This window comes from Lytechinus variegatus, chromosome 2 (genome assembly GCF_018143015.1).
Source record: "Lytechinus variegatus isolate NC3 chromosome 2, Lvar_3.0, whole genome shotgun sequence".
In the NCBI taxonomy this organism is placed as follows: domain Eukaryota; kingdom Metazoa; phylum Echinodermata; class Echinoidea; order Temnopleuroida; family Toxopneustidae; genus Lytechinus; species Lytechinus variegatus.
The window spans coordinates 32,834,921-32,861,242 of NC_054741.1; the positions used below are offsets into that span (position 1 = coordinate 32,834,921).

At 36.1% G+C, this 26,322-nt stretch overlaps 1 protein-coding gene across 1 annotated transcript in view; it reads right to left on the reverse strand.

Annotated features, from left to right (window-relative positions):
* Positions 1-23,316, reverse strand: part of LOC121409748 (genetic suppressor element 1-like) — a 63,798-nt gene extending 40,482 nt beyond the window's left edge. Inside the window, exons 1-2 of the mRNA XM_041601654.1 lie at positions 23,311-23,316; positions 22,050-22,221 (exon numbers count right to left, since the gene is read on the reverse strand). Coding sequence (XP_041457588.1) covers positions 22,050-22,221; positions 23,311-23,316 — 178 coding nt within the window. The remainder of the gene's footprint in view (positions 1-22,049; positions 22,222-23,310) is intronic.
* Positions 23,317-26,322: the final 3,006 nt, after the last annotated feature.

Below are 26,322 nucleotides of genomic sequence, written 5' to 3' on the forward strand. Positions count from 1 at the left end.
CTCTATTGTCTGTAAACCCCTTTCCTAGTAATATGTTTTGGTTTGGTTGCCATTTGGCATAGATTAGACACTCACACATGAATCTTAAATAATGATGATTGCTATTCCTCCTTAGAATCTATGAACTTTTTACACAGAAAATTTGTACTTAAATTTAATGAAACTTAAATGGAATTCACCTCCAGAGTAGAATTTGAATTCGTAATTGTGATTAGCGTTCGCAATTCTAATTTGGTTTCACACGTACTGAAAATTCATCATTAGCCTTATTTTTCACTGGAATCATCATTCAAATTACGTGGGTTTTTTTTTTTCTGAGTGAAAGAGCGGTTAGAGTCCCCAGTTTTCAAAGATCTACATGTATACGGGAAAAAAAATCATAATTCTGGAAGAAAAACAGATTTCACAGAATTTCACAAAAAAATAGTGAAATATTTTATAATCAAATAAGTCAAAACTGCCTATGGATTGAAGCAAATGGCAATAATACCAACATGATATAGTAAGCTCATGTTGTCAGAAGGATCTGGAAAGTAGACCAATTGGTACACGACCAAGTGGCGCTCACCTATCAATGTAGTATGGATAACAAGGTGGGAGATGTCCTATTTCTATTTGTTACTGCCAGAAAGTCATTGGCTCATGTACATGTGACCTTCTGACTCTCCATCATATTGGCAACTACAACTTAAATTGCAATAGGATGCATCTGTGGCATGCAGACCCACCAAGTTCTATTCAGCTCTTGTTTTATTACCACCTCCCATTCAAATCACCTGATACATCAATAATCACCTCATCGACACTTTCATCCTTTAGAATTCATCAAAGGGGTTAATGAAATGCTTTTGAATTCATATGTATCAGAACTAATATTTTTAATGAATTAATGGAGTTTGACTCAAGTCTACATCAAACAAACACGCATCATGCTAATTAAGTAATTATTGCCTTAAGTGACTGGGGAAGATAGACTAAGCACTCTGCTCCATATATTTTAATATATCCTCTTTTCGTGACCTTGTTAATGGCCTTCGTATGTGGGTCAGAAAATAGAGACGATAAATACAGTAAGGACGGCTGGTTATTGATATATGCGGGCCGACTTGCAAGCCGTTCGCGAGCGTTGAAAGTCCATTTCCTCCTCTTCGTCGCATTATCAATCGATCAATCATGAAATTAACATAGCGTGCCTTTCAGTCGTCTCCTGAGCCATCCTCAGGCAGATCTATCTACAGCAACCATCCCCTCCAGTGCTTGTCTTTCGTTAAATAGCAGCCACCTCCTTCATCGTGGAAACCTCTATCTTAATTATCCTACATCATGATTAGTCTTCTCATAAACATCATACATGTAATCTGAGCAAATCACCAAACGATCATTATTTTTTTGGAGTTAAGTTGCTATAGTATCAATTAAACTTGCATGATAAATCATTTTTCAACTGAAATAATGCATCGTTTGTCAGTTTGTGTATTGCTTGTATCAAATTGATCACATAACTGCAAATGCTCTAAATTCATTTATATATTTTCATGTTCTTTGATCATCTGTTAAAAACATTTTGTGCTTGATTGAAATGGGTAAATGAGGGTGGATGCTATGAATAGGGCCTGTGGGTGTAGTATCGCCTCTTAACAACAATAATAATTTTTATATACTGTTTACTGCTATTTTGATTTCTATCATTGCAACAAAATAATTGCAAGCCACAGAATCTCATATTTAATCACTGCATGTAAAGAGGAGCTGATATTGACATGTACCATACAGTCAGTCGACAAAAGCAACAATTGACTGTCATTATGTCATCTGTATATCCTCTCTGTTCAATCCAACACCCGAGGCTGTTCATTCAAACTCACATTGGGATGCAACAATTAGAAATCAACCAAGCGAGGGCATATCAAACAATCTCCCTGTGACCCTACCCGACCTTATTAATATGATCACAAATTTGTATCGTTTTTTGCTCTGAAGGTGGAATGCCATTCCCACCTTTGTTGATTTTTTTGGAATGAAATAAGATTTATGTAGAGGATACAATAAGTGCTGGGTGTTTATTGTGGTTGTTGATCTATGCAGTCTTTGAGGAGAAGTCGTGCGTGAGCTGTCAATTCCATTCAACAAATGGAATTAGGGAGGTACGAGTGATCAATGGCATATTCTTATTTCGCGGTTCATTCTCACTGATTTCTTTTCTCAAAAGAAAAACAACATCACAGCCGGATTCACAGCTTTATATAAATCATTATTAATTCCCACGATTAGTTTGATTCGTTTTAAGGAAATATTTAATCAGGAACTAATGATCTCAGAATCATCTCTTTCTTCATTATCGTTATTTGTTGAACTAAACAAATAAGACAAAACGCACCATCAAAAATTAGGTGTGAAAATGAAATTATGAATTTTCATAATCTCATTCATTTTAGTCTGAAGGAGGACTTTATCTAAATTCTCATGATTCCTCCATGTACAGTATATCAAGTGCTTTGTTCATATAGAGTGCATTTTCATATTTAATTTCGTGTGAAGAGAAAACTCATTCTGATGCAGAGTTTTCTGGAGATTTCCTTTCCGGCATGTACAAGAGAAAAGAGGGGAGGGGGGGGGGCAGGCCTCGTTTGCATGGAGTTGTTGATTTAATACATTTTTAAGACCGGCAATGTCAAGTGACTTCATGCATGAACAAGGCTAAAAATCAATATTACTTATTTGAAACGAATAATTTATATGTACACAGGTATGTTGGCCTTTCTGGACTGGAGTGTTGGCAAAATTCATCTAAATTATTTTGTGTACTTGAATAACATACTCCTGATCATTCATCATACTTTCAGACAAACCTGGTTCATTTTAGGTAGGTCACACCTGACAGCTGCGTAGAACATACATTCTTCCTAACTAAACCGAATCAACATTAGTCAACCAATTGATCAAAATAAAAGAGCACTGTGACTAAGTCAATAGAACGTCATCGTACAAAATGGTGCGGCAACAGAAAAGTATTTTTTTTCAAGCCCAATAGATTGACTTGTTGAAATACTATACATCATACATGCAAAAAATGAACAAACAAGGAGTTCCAAATTTGCATGGTGTTTGACTCAAAAGTACATTCTTTGTTCATTGTTTACCACCTTAAGTCAACCACACACATACACACAAAAGACAACCCTCGCCCTTTTTTTAACATTGTGTCCTGTGAGGTATCCACTAGGTAGTAGTACCAGTATACAATTTTTTTTATATAAATATTTCATTAAGGGACTAGTTACAAGCCAACCAATAATTTATTTTCAAGAGAAGATTAATCAAATTTCAATGAAAATAAAGCTATTGATATTCAAAGATTCTTTAAAAACCTTTAATTTGGGAAGATCTTATGAGTGACATACAAACTGCACTTTACAATATATGATATATGAAAAGACACTATTTTAGTCGAAAAATGGAGGTACAGTGTATAGAATCATTGTCTTCATACCTTATTTCATAAATGATCCTTCTTACTAAGTATATGAATCCACCCTTGCAAATTTGTGGTTTTCAACACATGTCTACGTCCAATAATATTGCATGCCTGTCAAGTGATTTTGGTGCGTTTACACCCACCGTTTTGAGGACAAGACGAGTAATTTGAAATTGTTTCGCTTAAATATGAACATGATAATATTCCTTCTCATTCTTATTTTCATACAAACCTCAATGGCTGTGACTGTAATAAACACAGAGAAGGGTGCACATTGAGCATTCATATCGCATTTCACACATAAACCCTAAACAAATACCCCTTATCTTCATATCGACATACGTTTTTATCACATTTCGATAAAAATATCAATATGCTATCATTGAGCATTGAAAAATGTCAGGCTCTTTTAATTCATTGTATGATATTCCGGCACATTCTCCATTCTGTAAACGTTAAGCAAATTACAGAACAATGCAGCAGGGGATCATGTTTGAACCCGAAATGAGTATTCACGTTTCAAAACGCTCACTCTGCCTTTAAATGGTGAGTGTAAACATGCTCTGAGGATTTTCTCCTCCACATGCATTTATCTTTCTAATGCATATGTAATCAAAGTGTATCAAAGAGATGGGAGATCAATGGAGAAGCTTAAGCCTCGGGGTTATTTTCAAATTAATGTGGGTGACGAGCAGAAAGATTGGCAAGGATATTACGCTAAAGAGGTATGAAAATAAAAGGACAAATACACAGCACCGCACCTAAGCATTATTCTTGAAATAATGCATTATAAAGTGAGCGGGTAAAGCAATCAACATAGGATATAGATAGGTACTTTGTCTTATAATACGAGTTGGTCCAATTCCCCAAGTCAAACTCCATTATAACATCTAAAAATGCCTACGAGTCCGATCAACACACTTGACCTAATGCTCAATCTGGCTAAAATCTGTCCAAATACTGAATTGTGTAATAGTCTATAAAGTTGTCTATACATCATATAATAACCACCCGTGACATGGAACATGATCCTACTGGTTCCACATTACAAGGTCCCTCAGATAGGATGAAAAGCCATCAATCATCCCTTTGCTTGAATTCATGCTTTCTCACTCATTACTCACCAAAAAGCACAACTACATATGTAAAACCATTTCTTGTTCCATGCATGCTTTCTCACAAATAGCATCCACAGATTTATTGATTTTTAACAGGGTGCACGCAAACACATTTAATACCTTTGCCATTGTGGAAAAAATACTACCAGCAGAAAAGGAAATGCCAGCAAAATTTGCCTTCTTTACACATACAGAACTTATTCATTACCCACAAGGACTATATTTGTAGGCATGCACAATTGTACATGTATATAGAGTTGTTAAACCTGCCATTATTTGCCGTACGGTATAGGCCTACTACTTTTTGTACGCCTGTAGTACATGTATCTAATGGGTAGGAACTTTTTTTTCACCTGCCAAATATATCGGTCTTCTTTATTTATCATAACATGGAAAATCTCTACCAGTCATCCAAGTCATAATCATAAAAAGATACTAAACGAACCTTTTTGGATGACTTCAAAATTGATATCACTGTAGCTTTAGCTGTCTAAGATTGTAGATACAACTGCATCTACTGTATCACATGATTTCAGATTAAATAATCTAGGGACCAATCATGTACTTCAAAAAGACAGCCAGATTCTATTTAAGAGTTAGGGGGCATTGTGTATCAATTAAATCTACCTGGTCTGGAGAGCAAATTTTTAATAGCAGAAAAACCATACCAGCTGACTAACAAAAATGATTGTAAATCACACAAATTAAAGAGAACTTCCGAAAAATTGATATTGTTTTCAAAATAATAACAGTAGCTTTTGATAGTGAAAAAGCAAAGGCAAAATTAAGAGAGGACTTTATTCAAAGCAATCCATGGGACTTTTTGATGTGTAGGCCTAATCTTTACTGAATGTTCAGTCACATACACAGACAATAAGCCTTTTGACCCTATAGAAATCCTTCTTACATCATCACAACACACAAATCGATTAGCTACTTAAACACAAAGGATAAGTTCCAATCAAATAGATAGTCTTCAATATTGTCCTGGATAGGGTGTCACAAAAAAAAGCAAAGGGCTTCAAAAAGGAGATTGAACAATATACATGTAAAATAATGAGTTTCTGACTTTCAGTCACATATTCAAATTGATTGGTAGGGTGTGACATAAAAAAAAGGAAAAGCACATATTTTGTTCCTTCCAAGACAGGAGGAAATTCTTATATCCATCTACACTTGAGTTGGTTTCGTGCATTCAAATTGGTGTGTTTCATGACTTCTGAAAAATACTATCAGCACTGATGAAGTGAAAAATGATGTCATCATCAATTAATTTCAATATCTTTTTAAAAATGTCATAAGCTAATAGTGCGATCTCTGGCAGACAGGAACTACAAATTAGCTGGGGCAAAATATGTGGGACTGCTACTGCATGCTCGTCTAGACTTAAGAGGTGCGAAACATTATTAAACTGATGCATACATGGAAATGAAAGATTTTCTGCGAGATTCCCCCCCCCCCCTCTGCACTATCACATGACTTTGCGGAATGAGTCAACTCTCAAATTGCGATGACAAACACCAATAGTGTATCCCCCTGGGATGTCTTTCTCGTATTTTGGGGGGTCTGAAAACGGCAGGAAGAGGGCAAACTACAAACATGTCACAGGAATGTTTCCTGCAGGATCACGGAACAGTCAGTGAGTGAGTGAATAAATAGATGACAAAAACTTGACTTTATACACATTCCTGGTAAAAACAGTGTTCAGGTTAAAGGTATTGTTTAACTTTGTGAGCAGCCGATTTAAAAAATTCTCAAACCAAGATGAAACATGTGTACAAGTGCATTAGAACTAATAAACCCTGAAAACAACCATTATTGATAATGAAAAGCTAAAACTACAAGGCAAACCCCGATTTTGTAAAAAGGTGTTTTATAGACGCCTAAATAGTACACATAAGTGTATGGGATGAAATTAAGATGGTGTTTCCGGTCACTTTAAGATGGTATTTCAATTTTTGAAGCACTAAATAATTATTTTTGAATGCAATTTTTTCTGGGCTTCATTTTTGTAACATATCACAGACACAGGTGACAAGTATGAGTGTATGACCTTCTATTAAAAGTCAAACCAATGTTAACCAATAACTTTAACAGTGGGGATCAGTTCCTGGCAAGGCGCAAGATACCCTATCATCTTTCAAATTTTCCTCACCTCATTTCGGATGAGAAACATATTTTAAAACTGCGCTATAAAAATGTTGTTTCAAATTTTAAGCACGTTCTTTAAGCCTGTCACTCTAACAACTATATTGCGACAACTGCTCCGCTGATATTTGCTCCACATATAAACTTTTTAAACAACTGTTTACACAACTTGTTGTTGGAGTGACAGGCTTATGCAATGTGCTATTTTCTTTTACTGTGTGTAAATATTGCTCTTAAAATGCACTCTCATTGAAAATACAATATCCAAGAAATATTAGAATACATCCATGCAAGAATTATAAGTAGGGGCCTGATCTTATAGACATTGTATTCTGAAAAGCTACATTTAGAGGAAATAAAACAATATTCTAAAAATAAAAAAAATATCATCCAAGATACCTGCTATCATATTCAACTAATTAAACATTTCCACTTGCTTCAAAGCAGTGTCTTTCTTTGTTTGCAGACCCTATACAAGAGTTACCTCCCCATCTCTCCTGGTTTAGTGTGACCATGGAGTGACTATGGACAGGTTTATTCAAAGAGAATACAATGAATACACAGCAAGCAAAAGCAGATACCGCTTAATCCAGACAAGGCATTCAAACAAAGACTATCGATCTGATGTCTGTGACACCATAATAGGTGGTTTTGCTTTTTTTTCAAGAGGTGCAACAAAAACTATATTGAAGTCCGTGTGTCTATTGGTTTACTCAACGCCATGTAATAATTGATGAGCTGGGCTGATTAGTCTACTGTCAGAAGCCCTTCTGAGTGCAACAGTTATGAGCAGGATTGAGTTGGTGAAGCCAACTGTCCTCTACAACGTAATAGTTTCTCTTTCCTTTTTGTAAATTTAATAGGGTGTAATAATAAATTGCAAAAAGGCATTGAAATTTGGTGGGAGGGTGAAGGGGTCAATATGGTACTCAAATCACCTGCCACTATATATGAGCCAAGCTTAATTAAATAGGGATAAAAAGTTTGTTTTACCTGGGTTGTGATAGATAAATGGGCATGAAGTTAGAAGTAGGTTAGCAATCATATGGGGAAGGACTGGGGTCTGTAATTGGTGCAAATAATTCTTAAGGTCACTGGTGCACTTGGAGTATGTATTTGGAGTAGAATGCCCAATCTTCGAGTCAGAAGATAACCAGGAATTGTTCCTGCTCAACCAAATGGATACCTGGAAAGAGCAAATTCCTTGAAATGCCAGGGTGTTACACTGAAAGCTGGACACTGGGGAATAGTTGTGGAGAGCAAACAGCACCTTGTCTGACCAACAATAAGCACTGCCAAAACATTGACATCGGTGATCATTAAAAAAATATGATGGATTGATAGCATTGATCAAATTTCTTTTTTTTAATCTAACAATGGTAATAAACTTATTTTATTACAACCGACTCCATTGACCATAATATACTGGTAGATACTTAAAATCTTGGCTTAACTGGATACCCCCATGAAGTCATATAGCCTACAGTATAGGCCCTACACATAAATTTGGCTCAATTCAACAATTACAATCCTCCAAAGTAAACAATGCCAACAACAAACAACTAAATGCTTCAGGGGGATGGTATAACAAAGGAAACACGGAGGGAAAAATATGCTTCATTACCGAACATGTTGTTGACACATTTTCTCTCAAGTATCCTACCTTTTTGGGCCCATCCCCCATGACCTCACTTATTTGTGGAAAACCCAGCGCATTACAAACATAACCTTGTTCTTTCATACACATGGCATTCACTACGATTAGACTGTATACACAATGCTAACACCCATGGAAGATAATGAAAGTCAGAAAGAGAGAAAGAAAGAGAGAGGGAGAGAGAGAGGGTATGTATATTATATTAAATCATAAACCCAACAAACACATCACTAACTTCTGGTGAGAAAAGTGCAATCGACCTCCGTTTCCTGTCATTTTCATCAATTTTTTTTTTTGCTCCAAGTTGGAGAACAGGATGGTTGTGCTTTTACGCGGCTCGAAGTCCAGGCAAAGACCTAAATCTTACTTCCAGGATAAACAAACAAAAATAAAAATAATACTGGCTCTTACAAGAATAACATAAAATTATCATGTAAAAGAATTGTGGTACAGATAATAATTTAGCAATTTTCTTCAATAGTCAACTCCTTATGTAGCTAGCCTATCATTGCCAATTTGAATCAGATAGAGAACCATCTTAACCTACTAATTAATAACATCCTGCGATTGACATGAAATCCCAATGGCAAAACGCACTGGACATCATCTCGTAAAGATCTTCAGAGACAACAGCTCAATCATTGCAATGTCCTCCCTGCACAGGTCAAGCAGCTGACCGATACTACTATGATCTATTAAATAGCAGACACAAAATGCTCCTCGCTTAGCTGTCAGGAAATGATCTAAGGATTTTCAAGTGTGAGTGGTTATTCTATATTCCGATCGGGTAATTAATTCTTGGCATGGTATCCTTATAACTGCAATAGGTATTTCATTTCCTGGTTTCATATTTAATAGTACGATGATTGCACTGTATTCTTGATACTGTAATGCAATGTGTGTATATCTACGAAACCAGTGCCTTGAATATATCTTTCAATTGCAGAGCAATATATTAAACAAGAGTTACTAATATCAATTCTAAATACAATGAATTGCATTTATTCAAATGAATAGGCCTATCTAAGTTCTTTTAAGATGAAAAATATTCTAAAAAGGGAGTTCATCAGTTGGCATATATCAACAGAATATAAAAGAGGGGTTACTAGGATTGTCATTTAATAGATGACCAATTCCTCCAAATAGGAAGGGGAGGCCCAATATAAATTTGGGAGTAGAATTTGGTCCTTTCTGATATGTTTCATGTCGTATAGCAGGTCTAGGTCCTATGTGTTCTGTGTACATCGGGCAGTCTATTCATTGGCTATTCAATAATGAATTGTCAAACAAAAAAGAAATGAATGAAAGCAGAGACGAAAAGGGAATAAGATTAAAAAGAGAAAAGAAAAGCAGGGAATAAATTAAAAAGGAAGGAGAGAAGAGTATAGTAACGAAAATAGAATAGATGATAATCTGTAGATCTAGAGATATGACAGGTACAATTAACAGCCAAGATTGAGATAGGGATTGGAAGATGGTGAAGGAGAAAGGGAAAGGGGGGGGGGGTTACAGGGGATGAACATGATGAGATGATGTGCATGATACATAGCAGCACATCATTTGGTCAGAAGAGACAAAGAGACCGTCCTTCTCAAAACATACGCCGCCTTCACACAAAACAAGCTTAGCCCACTCTCTCTCTCTCTCTCTCTTCCCCCAAGTGGCCGGTCAAGGGTCACACGCCTATCCATAAGCGCCTATATCGGCCATACATACATCTTAACTGCCTCTCTCGGCAGCCCACAGGCTATAATTATGACACACACACACAACACACACATAATAGAGATTCTAATGTGTACAAACATTCAAGGTACTCACTGAGCTGGCATGCAGACGATTATGGCACAATAGAATAGGATATAATTAGTGTCTATTTGTAAGGATGAACGTGAGACAATCAGATGTGGAGAAGACAATTTGATGCCGAAACCATCGGCGATAGAAAAAAAAAGACTGGACTTACCCGTTAAATGTAAAGCTGGAGGATAGAAGGGAAATGGTATATCCAAAGCACTAGTAGGATAAAAATTCCCATTATTCACAGCCATGACCGGGCGTACGGCTGCGCTCCTACGATCGCAGCCCCTATGGGTTATGATCTAATACCGCGTTAGTATTGTGTGTCCGGGCAGTCTGCATGCATGCACAATCAATCGCATTCAACACACGGTGTGAGCGATCACTCGCTCGCGAGCCCTCAAAATGGACCAACCAGGATGGTAATATCATACGGAGGGGCGAGAGAAGAAAAAAAAATCCTGTGTAAAATTGTGACACAAAGCTGAGCGATCCTCTATCCGCTGTATGCCTTTGAACACAGAGCTCTCAGCTTTACACATAAATATACACACATCAAACTTGTAGTAAAGTGTACCCCCCATGAATGCTGGCTATTCAAGTGCTGCAGTCCAACACACATCTCACCTACACACACATTTACAGTTGGATGAATGGACTCTTTCATTTGAGCTGCAGGGGTGTCTACACAGTGTGGCGGTGGAGGGTGAGGAGACGAATGTAAACATTGACTTATTCCCATCATGTTTTCCTTCCTTTCACTATTATTACCTGTTGATGTTTGCTGTAATAATATGCAAGGGTGACATTCGGAACTGTGAAGGAACATTTGAACAATTACACCAGTGTGACATTCTGAAACCACAAGGTTCAAGATGCATGAAGCAAATCACAAATGAAGGTTTACTCGTCAATTATTAGTACTTTCCACCTTTCTTATATCTCAAGATCATCATAAGCAAATGCAAAACAAATGAAAATATATTGTTGTACATAAGCCAAAAAACATACAATACAGTAGGCCTAAAAAATAAAATCAGATCAAAATACGTAATCAATGCAAAGGAAAACATGATTATGGAAATTCAGATCAACCTCCATTGAAGATCTGTCGAGTGGATTAAAAAGGCAGCCATTCAATACAAAAAATACCACTAACACAAATGTATGAAAAGTTCAGAACTGGAAATTCCTGTTGCTATAATAACAAGTTCTTTCTTGTCGTATTTTAAAGATTTTTTATCCCTTTTATCACGGGAGAGCATTCTTCCATATGTAGATAGACATCTTTTGTCTTTCTGAAAATGTAAAACAATGTGCATAATCGCATTATTACATTTGCATAATGACATTTATATTGGAATTTAATGTTTGATTCTTATAGTCTCAATGATGTGTAAACTACATGCCAGCAAAATAAAAGATTGTGCAAAGTATGTCTTTTACATCTTAAAAGTCAAACAAAGCCTGATATGAGCATATTTCTGTACTCAACTTGCAAAAAGTTAGTTTACAATTTAGCGAATTCGAGAAACTTCCACCATTCTATTTCTGCTGCAATAAAACAAGCATGCAACAATCCAAATCTACATCCAATTAGACATAGTTGTGGTCACAGTCATTCAATGATTTCAAAATAGCACCTGAGTGTTTATATATGTAAATGAATTAATTGCTGATCAATAAGCAAAATAAGAATATATATAGTGCACTAGTCTGTGTTTTCAGTGCACTCAGTTTATGTTTGGATTCCATTATTTCACAGCACTTGGTTCAGGGGCAGATCCAGGATTTTCCAAAAGGGAGGGGGCGGGGGAGGCATTTTCCCGATAAAAGTTTGATAAGCAAGCAAAACAAAAGGGGGAAAAAGGGTCCTCACTTTCAAGGCGGGAGGCACACTTTGGTGAAAAAATAAAAAGACACATATCTAAATAAAAAAGAGTTGATTGGCTCTCAGGGGGGGGGGGGCACAGGCCGGAAGTGCCAGTTGTTTGGATGTGAAGCAATTATTTAACCCATGAGGGAGTCCCTCAGGGAACTTGATGCATACCAACACACTGTACCTCCCCTGTAATGTACAATGGAAGATTCCAGCAGATGGGACTGGTAGAGCAGGAAAGACTGGTAGCAGGCAGATGGTCCATTTCCCTGGGATAATAAGCCGCTTGCTCTTGATTGCCACCTAACTAAACTGTAACAACAGATCAAAGCACCAAAAACCTGCACACTAGTCTCCAAGCACAGACACAAATCAAACCATAAAACACAATTACATAAATCATTGAGCCAAGCCTAAGTTTGTAAGACTATACACATGTTATGTTCCAAAAAGAACACAGCTGCGGTACATAAGACATAAAGCAAATAAGCTATGGAGTCTTTGTGGACATACACTACATCATAAAATCCAACAAGGGTCTATATATGAAAACTATCCTCATACACAGCAGTAGATAGCAGTTTAGTCTTTAACTTCACAGACCTACATGTTAATGTCATGATTCATAAATGAAAATGGTGTTTCATGTCATCTACAATATAATACATGACTGTGATTCTCTTTGCCTACTGAATTAAATCATTACAAAATACCCCAAAATAATCATTAAAAAAAACAATAAAACTTAAAGTGGCAAATCTATGAATCCATAACTTTTAAACAAACTGAAGATTAATCATCATGAACATGAAAAAAAAATGTAGATATGCATTACAATTTTTAGAATTCCTCCAAAAGAAAGCAGCTTCTCATGTACTGAACATATCACTAAGCTCCCTTGCAAGTATACTTCAACACAAATAATATAACAAACCAGGCCTATCAAATCCTACTAATCAACTCACCACAAATAAATGGCTGATAACTTTCATTCTTTTATCTCATTTCATGTGTCGACAGTGGAAATGAAACTTGAATAATGCAGAAGGCCTATGTAATCTTAAAGCATTATGTATCCCCCTCGCCACCTCCGATCCTTCTCGAAAACAAAATTAAAAAAAATTCTATTGAAAGCAGGTAACACCATCAAAACCCATCATCGCAAGTAACGATGGGCAATAACCCATCTTATAATGGCTTCTTTGTAAAGATAAATGATAAATCAAGGATGAAGCAAAAAGGGAAGTCTGACTGTAAATGATAGAGAATGAAGTGTATGATTGAAGAATAGAAGAAGCTGATGAAAGTCGGCATAAAATGGACAGAGTTCCATTAGATGTGTCTGAGCTCCAACAATCACATAAGCTTTGATAATCCATGAAATGTAAGACATGGAATTAATCTCCTTTTATGTACTCTAGACGGATTATGGTCTGCATGTTGAAAGAAAACCCGACTTTCAAATTTGTTTAAAAGGGTTTTAACATGAGAAGGGGGAAATCGTGTTGGACCAAACTTTTTAAACACAAATTTTTCAACAAGTTGTTATTTTCCTCCAATCTATACAAAATAAATCCCTTTTAATGGAGACAGTTGATTCACTAGAAATGTTATAACTCACAATGAGTATGTTTTTTAATATACAGGCCCATTGTTAAATGATTTGTAGCTGTTTTGTTAGCTTTATAATTGTCAAACATTGTTCTACTAAGAGCAAATTTACCGACAAGTAATAATTGATAATTTCCCTCTCTTCCAAAAGTGAAGACTGAGAAGAAAAAAATCTCAGATTATTGCATTAATCTTATTTACACTTTTGGGCCTCATCCATGAATAACAAGGCTCAATAATGCTTCATTTGTAAAAATGATGATAGTATCTCTTAAAAAACATATAGAACGAATATTTTCTGTTTTCATAAAGAGCCAATAACCTTGCCATTCATGATGCACCATCGAGATCTGTCATTTCATGAATACCAGTATCTTTGTCATATCTTCAAATCCCATGTGTTACTTAAAAGGTGGCTAAAATTTGATCATTTCATGGGGAAAATATGAAATATCCTTGAATGTTTGTGTGTGCAAAATGTATTTACAGCTTACAGTCATCCACACAATACAACTAAAGACTGGAATATGAACACTACCACAATATCAAATGCATTAACCTTCTCCATGCAAGAAAAAGTGTTTTTTCTTTCATTTGTTAAATCTTTGAGAAAGATTACTCTTAATTTACTTTCTTTTAGTGGTGTGTTCATCAGTGACTTTATTATTTTTTACCACCTATCCTCCCCCCCCCAAAAAAAAGGTACCCTAACTTCACCTCAATTCTTCTCATTTAATTTTGAAATTTATTGAATGGCTTTCTAAACCCCCCCCCCACCCCATCCCACTTTCCCTGCCATTCTAATACTACCAAGTCACCCAAAGAAGCTCTTAAAGTGCATCAGACAGGGTTCCTAATCATATGACATGGTCTTTAATCATAAAAGAAGAGGTACTACAGCGAATCAATAAAAAGGGGGCAAAGAGGACTAAATCTTGTGATCTGATTAGAGTAATCTGGACAATGAATTAAACCAGGCAGATGGTTACTTACACATAACATCTCACCAAAAGAATGTCTTTGTTCAAACAAGCCCGTCTTAAGATGCTGAAATCCGCGAGTGAATCGACTCGTTCATTAGTAGGGACTGACTTCTTCAGTATTGTAGACTAAATTTACATAGACTGATATCTAAAATAGACCTTGTTGTACTTCAGGCTTTTTATTACAGGTGATAAGTATTTTATCATTACAAAATGGAATTAAGAGTAAAAATGAAAATATTATTTGACTCTTTCAACTGGAAAGGAGGGGGGGGATGAAGACCAAAGGAATTAAAGAAAGATGGATAGGATAACATCAAGTAAAATGGAAGTGGTGAATGGACAAAGAGCAAAGGAGAAGACTCACAAATGTGCAACATCCCTCACCAATGAGAGGAATGATCGGACGTTGATGATAACTTATTCAGTTAAAATATCAATTAATATATGTGTACATCTAAATTTGGTTAGGTGAATTAAAAGAAGGGAAACATCCCCCCCCGTGATTCTTTCAGAATGAGTCCATGTTTGCTTGCATATACAGCCTGTTTGGCTGCGTGTTGATGATATGCCAAGTTCTGAGAAAGCCTTGCGATGCTATCCCCGACATCAACTAAGCCTTGTTGGGAAGGTGATGGACGTGACACAGTGGATATTAAAACACATGGAATGAGGTGATGGAAGAGACGGGCTAAGAGCTAGAATTTACCAACAAACTGCATCCCGTCGTTCCACCAACTCTCTCTACATTACACCTGGACCATTGTGAGTTTGAGTACACAGCTGAGCAGGTGTGGGACTACAGAAACGAGATGGCTGAAAAATGGCAAACACAGTGGTATTTTACCCCCTAAAGGTAGGGCTTAGGATTCACAGGGCAACCCCTACTTAGATGGAGTCATTGGATTATGGATTGCTGAGCAAGTAGGGAGGTGATTTTTCATCTCTCTTTTGACCACCTTTTAAATTCGCTGTCAGATTGATTGAATGGCATCTTTAGAAAATAGCTAATGGCTGAATAAACAGATACACTTTGCACTTAAGCCGGGGATTAAACATAATATTGTTAATTCTTTCAACTTTTCAATGGAATTCTTACCATTTATTTTGCTCTTTAATGTGAATTTACTGTTGCTAAAATTGTTATCGCATGCAACTATCAAAACTCACAAAGCAGTTGATTTCGGTACACGTGCTCACACAATACACACACAACATTGTACAGTGTATAGGCCTATTTAAAAAAAAAATGCAAAATCAATAATGCATATTAACCCTAGGCCTTATTCAAATAATGAAAATAAGATAAAAGCGAAACAACTTCTGCTTATAGGCATCTATATGTCCAAAAAAAATTCCAAGAATATAAAAACCGCCAGATACACTTCACACATGCAATTTATAAATAGACACAACTATAATACAAATCATGTATGAACCCAAAAATATAATTGAGATTTGATTGATTATTTCAAGGTTTATCCTACAACAATGAATGATATCATTAAACTAGAGACACCTGTGTGATAGATTCAAAGATAAACAATAGATGTGTGATATTGGCTGATGCAATACGATTTTAAAAACAAAAAGAATCAAATAAAACAGCTATGATCATTAGGAAATATATGATTAATTTTGAATGAGATTGAAGAATTGATAATTTACTTCGAGTGGACATCTCTTGAAAGTTTTATATAAACCATCAAATTCTAAATGACAGATTTCCAGCTGAATAACACATTTATCAATGCTAATTAAAATGAGGGGGAAATAGACCTAAAGAGAGAGAGAGAGAGAACAATCAACTACATATAATTGAGGTCAAGCTCATTCTGATGAGAAATCATTTGAAGAAAATCAAACAAGTATTCTCTATTTGACCAAAAGAAATCACATTTTTCACTTTTTGTAGATCTGATGACATCACAAATATTTGTGTGATTCACATTAATAACACATAAATAATAGAAGTCCAGGATTTCATTTAATAACATAACTAAATAATCTTGATCTAATAGGGAAATGAGGAGTATTTGAAAATATGTGAATACTGAACAAAACTCTAAGGCCCGTATTCTGAAGTCAGGTTTAACTTAGACCATGGTCTAACTCTGTGCTAAAATTATGGAAAGCCAAACATTTCAAAATTTCTACTTGCATTGTATATATCTAATGATTACTGTGCTCTTTCCTAACTCGTCATGGTGAAGATAGCTATCTTAATTATCCTTCCGAAACATTTAAAAATGATATGAAAGAAAGATGAGCTGATACATTGAAATAATACTGTTATAGATTTATGACACTATTGGCTATCCATACTTAAACCACAACTTTAAACCAGAGTTTAAATTAAACCCGACTTCAGAATACGGACCTATAAGTTTGAAAGTTTTTTTTAAATAGTAATAAGCATGATGGAAGTATGCAAATGGGTGAGAAAGCAATAACATTTGCTCAGTTTCCTGTACATAACATTTGTTCTTATTTTCAGCACAATCTCAGCAGAACCTGTGACTATTTCAACACAAGAGGGCAGCATTCATTTCTGGAAAGGTAGACTCTTTGCATCATTTGTTCACTTTCTTCTTTTTTATGAGAAGGAAAGGCAGATTTCTTGTGCAAACGCATTTGTGCTGTCACACACCAAACAAATACATACAAAATGAGAATGACTCCATTCTTATCCATATACTTTATTCCTCATTATACAAAAAATAATTCATTAGACGACTCCCTATCTTATTTATCTTTCTCGTAATTCTTACATTGTTTCTACTTCTAGCATAATGTCATACATATTACATGCATGATATGCATCCTACCACTTTAATTCAATAAGATATCATACCTTCTTGTGATGGTTCATTTCCTCGACTTTTGATCATGATTTGCATGTAAGTAATATATATATATATTATTTGGGGGGCAACGGTGCATGGGGATATGGGGGGGGGGGGGGAATGTCTTGCAATACAGAGCACACATGAGCTGCACCTCTCAGGCAAGGGTATAAATCATATTGCACTATTGCCATAGCTTAGGGACCTCCATGTGTTTGCACTATGGCTACATGCATCATTACTTATGATATTGCTTTCGTTTAATATTGTTATCATTTACTTACCTCCTACTTCAAATTTTTTCTGAATTAATCGAAAACAGAAGTTAACCCACGGTGAATCAGCACTGGTGCTATATACGTGTATTCTTTGCGCTATCAGCTGTCACGTAAGTCATTATGAATATCAATACATCTCAGACACTCCTGCTAAGTACACATCTATTGACACCTCAGCGAGCGATAAGCGAACAAATAAGAGAGTTCTCCCCTAACATTTGCTCAGAGGTCATAATTAATCAGGTACAATATTGACCTTTTCCCCTAACCAAACACAAGATGGGGAGATTTTAATCTGCAGAGCCTCAGACTAAAGCATGATTCATACAGTTTGTCAGACAATACCAATTATTTATTTCATAGTGGTGGGGAGTGGTGGCAGGGGGGTGTTGTAGGACCCTGGGGAGATTTGAAATGATGATTTGCAGAATGCAGTCTAAAGGTGATTTTAGAGCCTCTCAAAAAAAAAAAAGCTCCGATAGAGCTTAAATAGAAAACTATGGTTATTGTATTTACAAAGAAAGGATAAATTGATTTTCTGCCTTAATAAAGCGACAGCTGACAGCAATCTCCCTGAAACACATATATTCTGTTGTATTTAAAAGCAATGACATCGTAGATTATACTTGCGACATCATGGCATTTATGCACATCATCAAATCCAATGCTTTTCAAATTGGGGAAGTTGTGATCCATCTCTATAATAACAGGTAATCAAGTAGGTAAAACAAATTTGAAAGTGGGGGGAGGGAATGAGTCGAGAAGGGGGGGGGGGGGGGACTAAACAAGCATAAAAATCACAATTTGATGTCATTATCACATTTTTGTACATGGTTTCTGAAAAATAAGGGGACTGAAGCCCCCAGCTCCCCCCACCCATTTCCACAGCCCTTGATGAGTGCAAATGAAGAAGCAAGAAATACAACAGCACCACGATTCTCTCTACAGATATTGTACCTAACTTAACCACTAGATGGAGCTCTTCAAATTTCACAGAGCTATCACTTTGACAACAGCCACAAGAAAACCCTGGACATTCTGAAAGGGGGAAGTCCCATGAATTCATCCAGCATATAGCATCACGAAGGATGAAGCATTACAAAACACTTAATTTTCTGCAATAGCACTCTTGGCTAATCAATCCCAGTGTGGGAAGGGTTGGAGCAGGAGTGGGGAATGAATAATTGTCAATATTTTAATCTTACACTGAAGTCAGCATGAAACTGTGCACATGTAAAGAGTGGGCTCATATACACTGGACTTTTCATCAAAGAAAGCTTTCCTTTTTTGGGGGAGATTTTTGGTAAATGAACAACAACACACATTCATCAATATCACAATATTATTTGCTCATGTCATCATGATCATCATCATCATCATCCATCCATTCATTCACTATAACTTTCATCATTTGAATAGATGAAAAATAAGGAGAACATAAAGACCAAAATCACTAGCTTTGCTAAAAATTTGCAGGGGGAGGGGGATAACAGAAATTCAAAAGCAGGGTCCATGATCTAAAGCTGCAGAATGCTTTGAAAATAAGATGTCACTATAAATATGCACAGACCGAAATGACACTGAAAATCTCTACAAAAGTACAAAATGATGGAAGCAAATAATGAAAAATACAAAAATAATCATACAGAGTCCATGATATCTATTATGTAGCAAAGCAAACTAAAGCCACCACGCACTTTCAAGACTTCATCTCATGAAGAGTATGGAATACTCAATTAATTTTATATATGGAAAGCCACTGCCAACATTTTGCACGAGACAGAGCATAGTGCAAAATTTTGCAAAATGGCATCCACATGCCATGGATTCGACCAATCAGTATTGTTCTTAATGTTACCAATTAAAGGGAGAATGCATAAAAATTTTAGATCATAAAATCCGGCAATGTTGGCTTTTCAGATTTCTTTGATATTAAATTGGATTATCCACAACTTCTCAGATGAGGCCAAAGGTGAGATCTATCAGCATTCAAAAAATTTTTAGTGTTGACACTATTTTCAAATAGCAGTCAAGTAATATCAAATAAATAATCAAACATCATGACATTTAAAAAATATATAATTACAAAGGGAACGACAGGGGCTTATTCTTCTCAGGGGGGGGCTACACAAAGAATCTTACATGAATTTTTTGACATAAACCATAGAAAATGATGTAATAGAATTTATAATATTAAACAAAATCAAATAAAAGTAACTCAAGGATACAAGATGGTAAAAACCCACAACATTTAAAGCACATAGCCATACAATTCAATCAGGACTAACAGGAAGAACAGTATTATGTTCTATTTATAACAATTGAACTGGTTACATTATATGATTTCATTTTGTCAGGGTTTTTTTTGCTGTATATTTTTATTGGACAAACAGATTAACAAAACATAGAATAAAGCAATCAAGCAAACAATCAAAACAACTAATTGAGCACAAATCCCTTAAACAAGAATACATCACAACTATGAAAACTTAACAACCACATATTTCCTATTTTTCTTACAATTCACAAGATTGGCAAAAAAGTTTACTTTTCATACTAATCATGTATAGGCTAATGAAGGAAGACAACCTGTCCCTTTCTACTTCCCTTCTTTCCCCAATCCTTCCATACCCCACTCACTCTGTATCTCTCTTTCTCTCTCTCCCCCCTCACACACACACACACTCACTGACCACAAGAGAAAGACTAAGAGTCTGATAACTTGAATATGAACTTGATGAAAGATGAGAAAAAAAAATCTCCTTAAAAGTTGTTTGAGAGCCATTATTATATTGCAAAATGGAACTCATTTCACATAGTGTTTTTTTGTATATTTTCACATTTCTTTTTAAACAAACTTTCTTCAAGATGACATTATTTGGCAGTTGCATGGCGCCAAATTAAGAGCATTTGAACACTACAATAAAATTTTTACTCACTTGTAGCGCTCTCTATATTTTCAAATTTTATTCCTTTTTAGTGCTGTTTTATTGTCTAACATAAGAGAACAATGAAATATTCGTAGAATTTTTAATCAGTGAATTTTGCTATAATATGAATTAAGATCACAAGAATGGCACCAAAATGATGAGCATTAGAGCTCGACAGTGAAATTTGGTTTGTAATTTTATACTCTAAAATACAATCATTTCATTGAACACGCTCCATGGAAAAATGACGCAATGAAAGTAAGGCAATAAAAATTGATATCAATTAAGTGGCCTTGACATTAACACTTCTCTGAAGCCAAAAGGACGCTGAACTCCACACAGTAAAAATGCTGTTTAAATTTGTATACGCTGTTAACACTACGAACCTTACAGTAGTTGTTTAAACAGTTTAAAGTGATTGGTTAACATTGGTTTGACTTTTAAAAAATCTGAACTAGAAGGTCACACTTGTCACCTGTGTCTGTGATATGTTACAAAAACGAAGCCCAGAAAAAATTGCATTCGAAAATAATTATTAAGTGCTTCAAAAATTGAAAAATAAAGTGACCGGAAACACCATCTTAATTTCATCCCATACACTTATGTGTACTATTTAGGCGTCTATAAGACGCCTATTTACAAAATCAGGGTTTGCCTTGTTGTAGTTTTACCTTTTCATTCTCAGTAATGGTTGTTTCAGGGTTTATTAGTTCTAATACATGCACTTGTACACATATTTCATCTTGGTTTGAGAAATTTTTAAATCAGCTGCTCACAAAGTTAAACAATACCTTTAAACAAGTGTATAAAACAACAATGTTTTATTTTTATACTTAATTCTCAATGAATTAAGCATGGTTACTATAAGGTTCATATAGAATACGTATAAAATTTCAAACAGCAATTACAGTTTAACTTAAACCGCATGGACATAGGTGATTTTACTTATCAGTATAGTCAATTCTGACACAAATCTCAAACAGTTTGTGTTAATTCTTAAATTTTTAACTCTCATTCAGCTTTGATGGGTCAAACATCATTTTGGCTGCCCCGGGAATTAGAAATGGGGAAGTGCAAGGGGCAAATATAAAAATTGAGGGAGTGACGATGACCATTTTCTTAGATTTAGCTAAAATGATATCGAAGTTCAATGGGTGATTCTTATTGTAAAGAGGGGACATGCACGTCCCTTGTGCCCTGGCTGGATATGCTGCTGTATACCAATTTCCATGCAGAAATCACACAGATCTTTAAAAAAAACAAAAACAATCCACAAACAAACCCTCAATGCATGCTACAATATTCACCACTCAACAAGCCTTACCAGTGGAATCTGGGCGACTCTCTTTGCCGCTCCTGGGTGATATGGAGATGGGCGGAGCCGATGACGTGTTGCTATGGTGACGCCGTGTCCCATCCCTCTCGCCTTCACTGTCGCTGTCAATGACGATCACCGATTCGAGCTTCCTGCCAGCGTTTGCCCCTCTGTTCTCTTGCTACAATGAGAATAGAAAATTTCAAATAAAAAATAATTCTGCAATTATCCTATCATCTTGCTGCCACTTGCACAGCATAGTCATGAAAAAGAATCCCTAAATCATATCAGTCAAGATATTCTGAAAAAAGTTAGCAATTTGCAAAATCGACAGAACAACAAACAAACAGAGTTAACTGGTCAGTATTGCATATCCTCCCAAAGTTTTCTTTTATAAGCACAATGTTAAAATTGCTTCCTGATTTTTATTTCTTATATGGCTATGAAATTAAAAAAGCTTTAAATATTTTGAAGGGTATTCAGCAAAAAACCCTCATTTCTAATTCTACAAGTTCATTTCCATAAGGATTATCAATCCTTGAGCTATAAAATAGCACTCCCAAATTATACATAACTAATATTTACAAGAGATATTAATGATGAATTACCGGTAACTGTATAATTTTTCAATTAAGCATGTACAGAGCATAAAAAAGAATAATCCAGGTACTCATTATTTATTTAAACCCAATATGCAGGATGTGTGTTGCCACCGAGCACAGATATGGCATTTTTTAGTTACTGTTTTTTAGAAGGGCACACACAAGTCTAAACCATATTCTACCCCTATCTAGTATTTATTTTTTATTTCTTACCAAATTAAATACACTTGGGTTGTACATCCTGAAACATTTGATTATTCTAATAACAATCCAATATTCATGCCCGAAAGCGGTCTGCTAAGCAATGTGTTGCCTAAATTGACAATAAAAAATCAGGGTATTTTTAAATCAGAGTTAGCCTACATGATACCTGGGAAAACAACAATGTAGTTTTGATGCTATCAAGGAGCCCTTCTGCAACCTTTCGTCTATCACAGCTATTTGTATTTAGGGCACGAGGGTCCCCCAACACCAAAGTTAGCGAGAACTCGTACACTTGATTTTCAGGATCAATTGTTAACACTGTTCTACGATGATTGCCAAGCTTTGTGTTACGGCCCCAGGATTCTAGGGTGAGAAGCACCAAGTGTATCGGAGAATCTACGAAACTGATATGGCCAGAAAGCGTCCATGGTTTGCCTTTCCTCCACCATTCCCTTTCTTATTACCTCCATGATTCCATGTTACACAAGAAGAAGACACACTTTCCAGGTCCTATTTCTCCGCAACATAGTCTGCGACCAGCCAATGAAAACCCTACCCCCCCCCCTTCTCTTCTCCATCTCTTCTTAAGCAAGGTATTTTCTCGGCTCTCCCCACAACAACCACAAAAACCATTTCTGATCTGGTTTTCAACCACATTCATTACTGAATTGTCACCAAGCCTATCATAGATAATAAGAGGAACAAATGTGGAAATTGAGACAAAATGCTACTCTCCATATCGCTCCAAGTGATAGTCGGCAAAGATTCATGAAGCACAGAGGGGACTATTCAATTTGTTCATATGCCATCTGCCATTTTGGATGTTCAAAAAAAAACTAAGAGCATATTGTGGCAGGACTTGCAGGTAATTGCATCAGTTCTCCATCTTAGATCAACTAGCTCAGTAAACCTAAATAAAAACCATCTTGGAACACCAATTGATGCATCTTCTGTACTATGCAGCATTATGCTAGACAATTAACATGAAGATTGTAACCATGGCAACTGCATCAATTCTTCATCTTGGATCAGCTTACAGGGGTAAATGGAAACATTAACTGTCTGAATTTTAAAGAGAGAAAGTTTTATCCCCCATCTTCTGCAGGCATTTCAAGTAGACTATGTAGATGAGGATTACCCCTAAGGTAAACTGCATCAGAAGTTCATTTTGGATCATCTCACTTAAAAAAAAATAAAGAACAACCGTCTGGAAATGTGTAGAGAGACACAAAAAATCACACTAGGCGGTGTTGCACCATCCCGAGTTTGCTTAATCTCGAGATTTTAGCCCGATTGGCCCTCTTCGCGATTAATCTCGAGATTCAAGAAACCCCGTCTCCACCTCCGCGCGAAGAGCGATTCCTGCTAGAGCGGGGCATCGATGCATTATGGTCTGACGCCATTTATAAATAAACCTGAGTGCGTCTGCACCGACGAATTAGCGCGATAATTTGTAAAATAGCGCGTTATTTGGCAAATAATCCCAAGAATAATCTCGAGATTGTGCAGATCAGGATAATTTGCCGCATCAGAAATAGCATGCTAATTTGGAAACTCGGGATGGTGCAGACGGCCCTAATATCTTGTGCAAACATCTAAAAAAGATGAAGAATAAAATGAATGCAATCACCATGGTTACTGCGCATCAGCCCTGGATCTTGGATAATCATGAGACAAATTCTTCAATGGCTGGCCAATGGAAGAGGCATAGAGCAAGATAATTCTTGAGAAATAACTAAGAATCTGACAAAATGGTTAAAGACAATTCAACAAGTCTTGTAAAATAGCAATTTACATTTTTGATTAGCAACAAAAGCATGAACAAGTTTGTGAGCATTGATAATGTCTACAAGTGAAATCTGTGCTCACTCATAGAAATTATCTGTAAAGTTTCCTGCTATACAGGTAGACCAAACACACTATTAAAACGCTAATGAGCTACACCGAATTGCCTTTTGGCTCTCGCCGACTGAACACCTCTGTGCACCCAGTGATGAATCGGTGATATTTTGTCATCTGGGTTTGATTTTTTGTTTGCTTTCCTAATGGATGAAGTGAGTATCAAATTGGTCGTTTTGCTGTGATTGGACGAACGCAACTCAATCCTGTATACTCGGGTTGTAAGGCGGTAATTTCATCGGAGATGGAAGAGTCGTCAGCGAGAAGTGGGTCACTCAACTTAGGAAACAAGACGCATGTTAAAAGAATAATGCTGCGTGTTATCGATCATTAGAGACCCGGAGAATCGTCAGCCTAATGCATCCCAGTTTTCCCAGACTTGCTCGGTCCTCCGGGGAGCAAGGGATACGGTACTGTGTGATACTTAGCGTTTTCCCACCTATTGTCCTGGGTTTTTTTTTTATCCATCACCAGCCAACGTTGTGCATCGGCTTATGCAATCCATCAATTCTAGTCTCACCTCAAGGCTGCTCTAGGTGGTATTATAAAAATCAAAGATAAAGTCTTGAAGGAAGAAAGGATGAAAGATATCAGGATAAAGCATGGAACCACCTAGAGGTTGTTAATCATACAAATCATGGCTGCCTCTAACCTTTCCCGGGATCAAATTCATATGATTCTTCAATGCCTACGAGGAAAATTACTAAATGCTCCTGGGATAAAGGCTAATACCTGACCTCCACTTCACCCTTATTCGCCAATCAACTCAACGTGGTTCTTGAAGACTTCCACGACACCAGATCCTTCTCGCATAGGGTTCAGAGAAATTGAAACAAACGGGGACAGCGATCGTCCTGGTTAGTGCTTCATTTCAATACAACTTCATAGAAGAAATTTACATGAGCAGTAAAATATTAAATGACATAGAAAACATAACCTTGAATCGGCTTCCAATTATCCTATAATGCTTGTCTGTTTAGTAAAATGTGAAGAATAATAGAATAGAAGCAGGTCATCAAAAAGTCTTATCAAAATTCAAAACTATCCTAGGGAGAAGGCAAAGATGTCCCTATTGTAATGACAAAAGGTGTACAGAATAGTTTGGACACTCATACAAGGTACGATAATTTTTTTCACTCAAAGGAATAACCAAGAATGTCATCTTCACAGTCATTTTGATTGTTTGTATCTTAAATCATACAAGCTGGTTGCATTAAAAACCATTGTATAAATTTGATCACAATCAATGCAGTAGTACATGGCCCCCTATTTCTCTTTAAAAAAAACTTGGTCACTGTTGCCATTGATTACTCACAACTCACCCCAAAAATTCAAAGATCTTTTAAAGCAATATATCTTCTAGTTTTATCATAATGAAAATGACACTACACAAAGTCAAAAACGAACATTATTATCATCATCTTAAATTACTGCTAGAGGTGCCAAGATGTTATGAATTTTGTGGGTGATTGTGTTTGTCTGGGTGAGGTTTTTTGTTGCTGGTTGAAGAATAAAATGAACTGCGTCTGCATCATTGTGACAGAAGGGGAAAGTATTCACCGAGCTCACATACAACA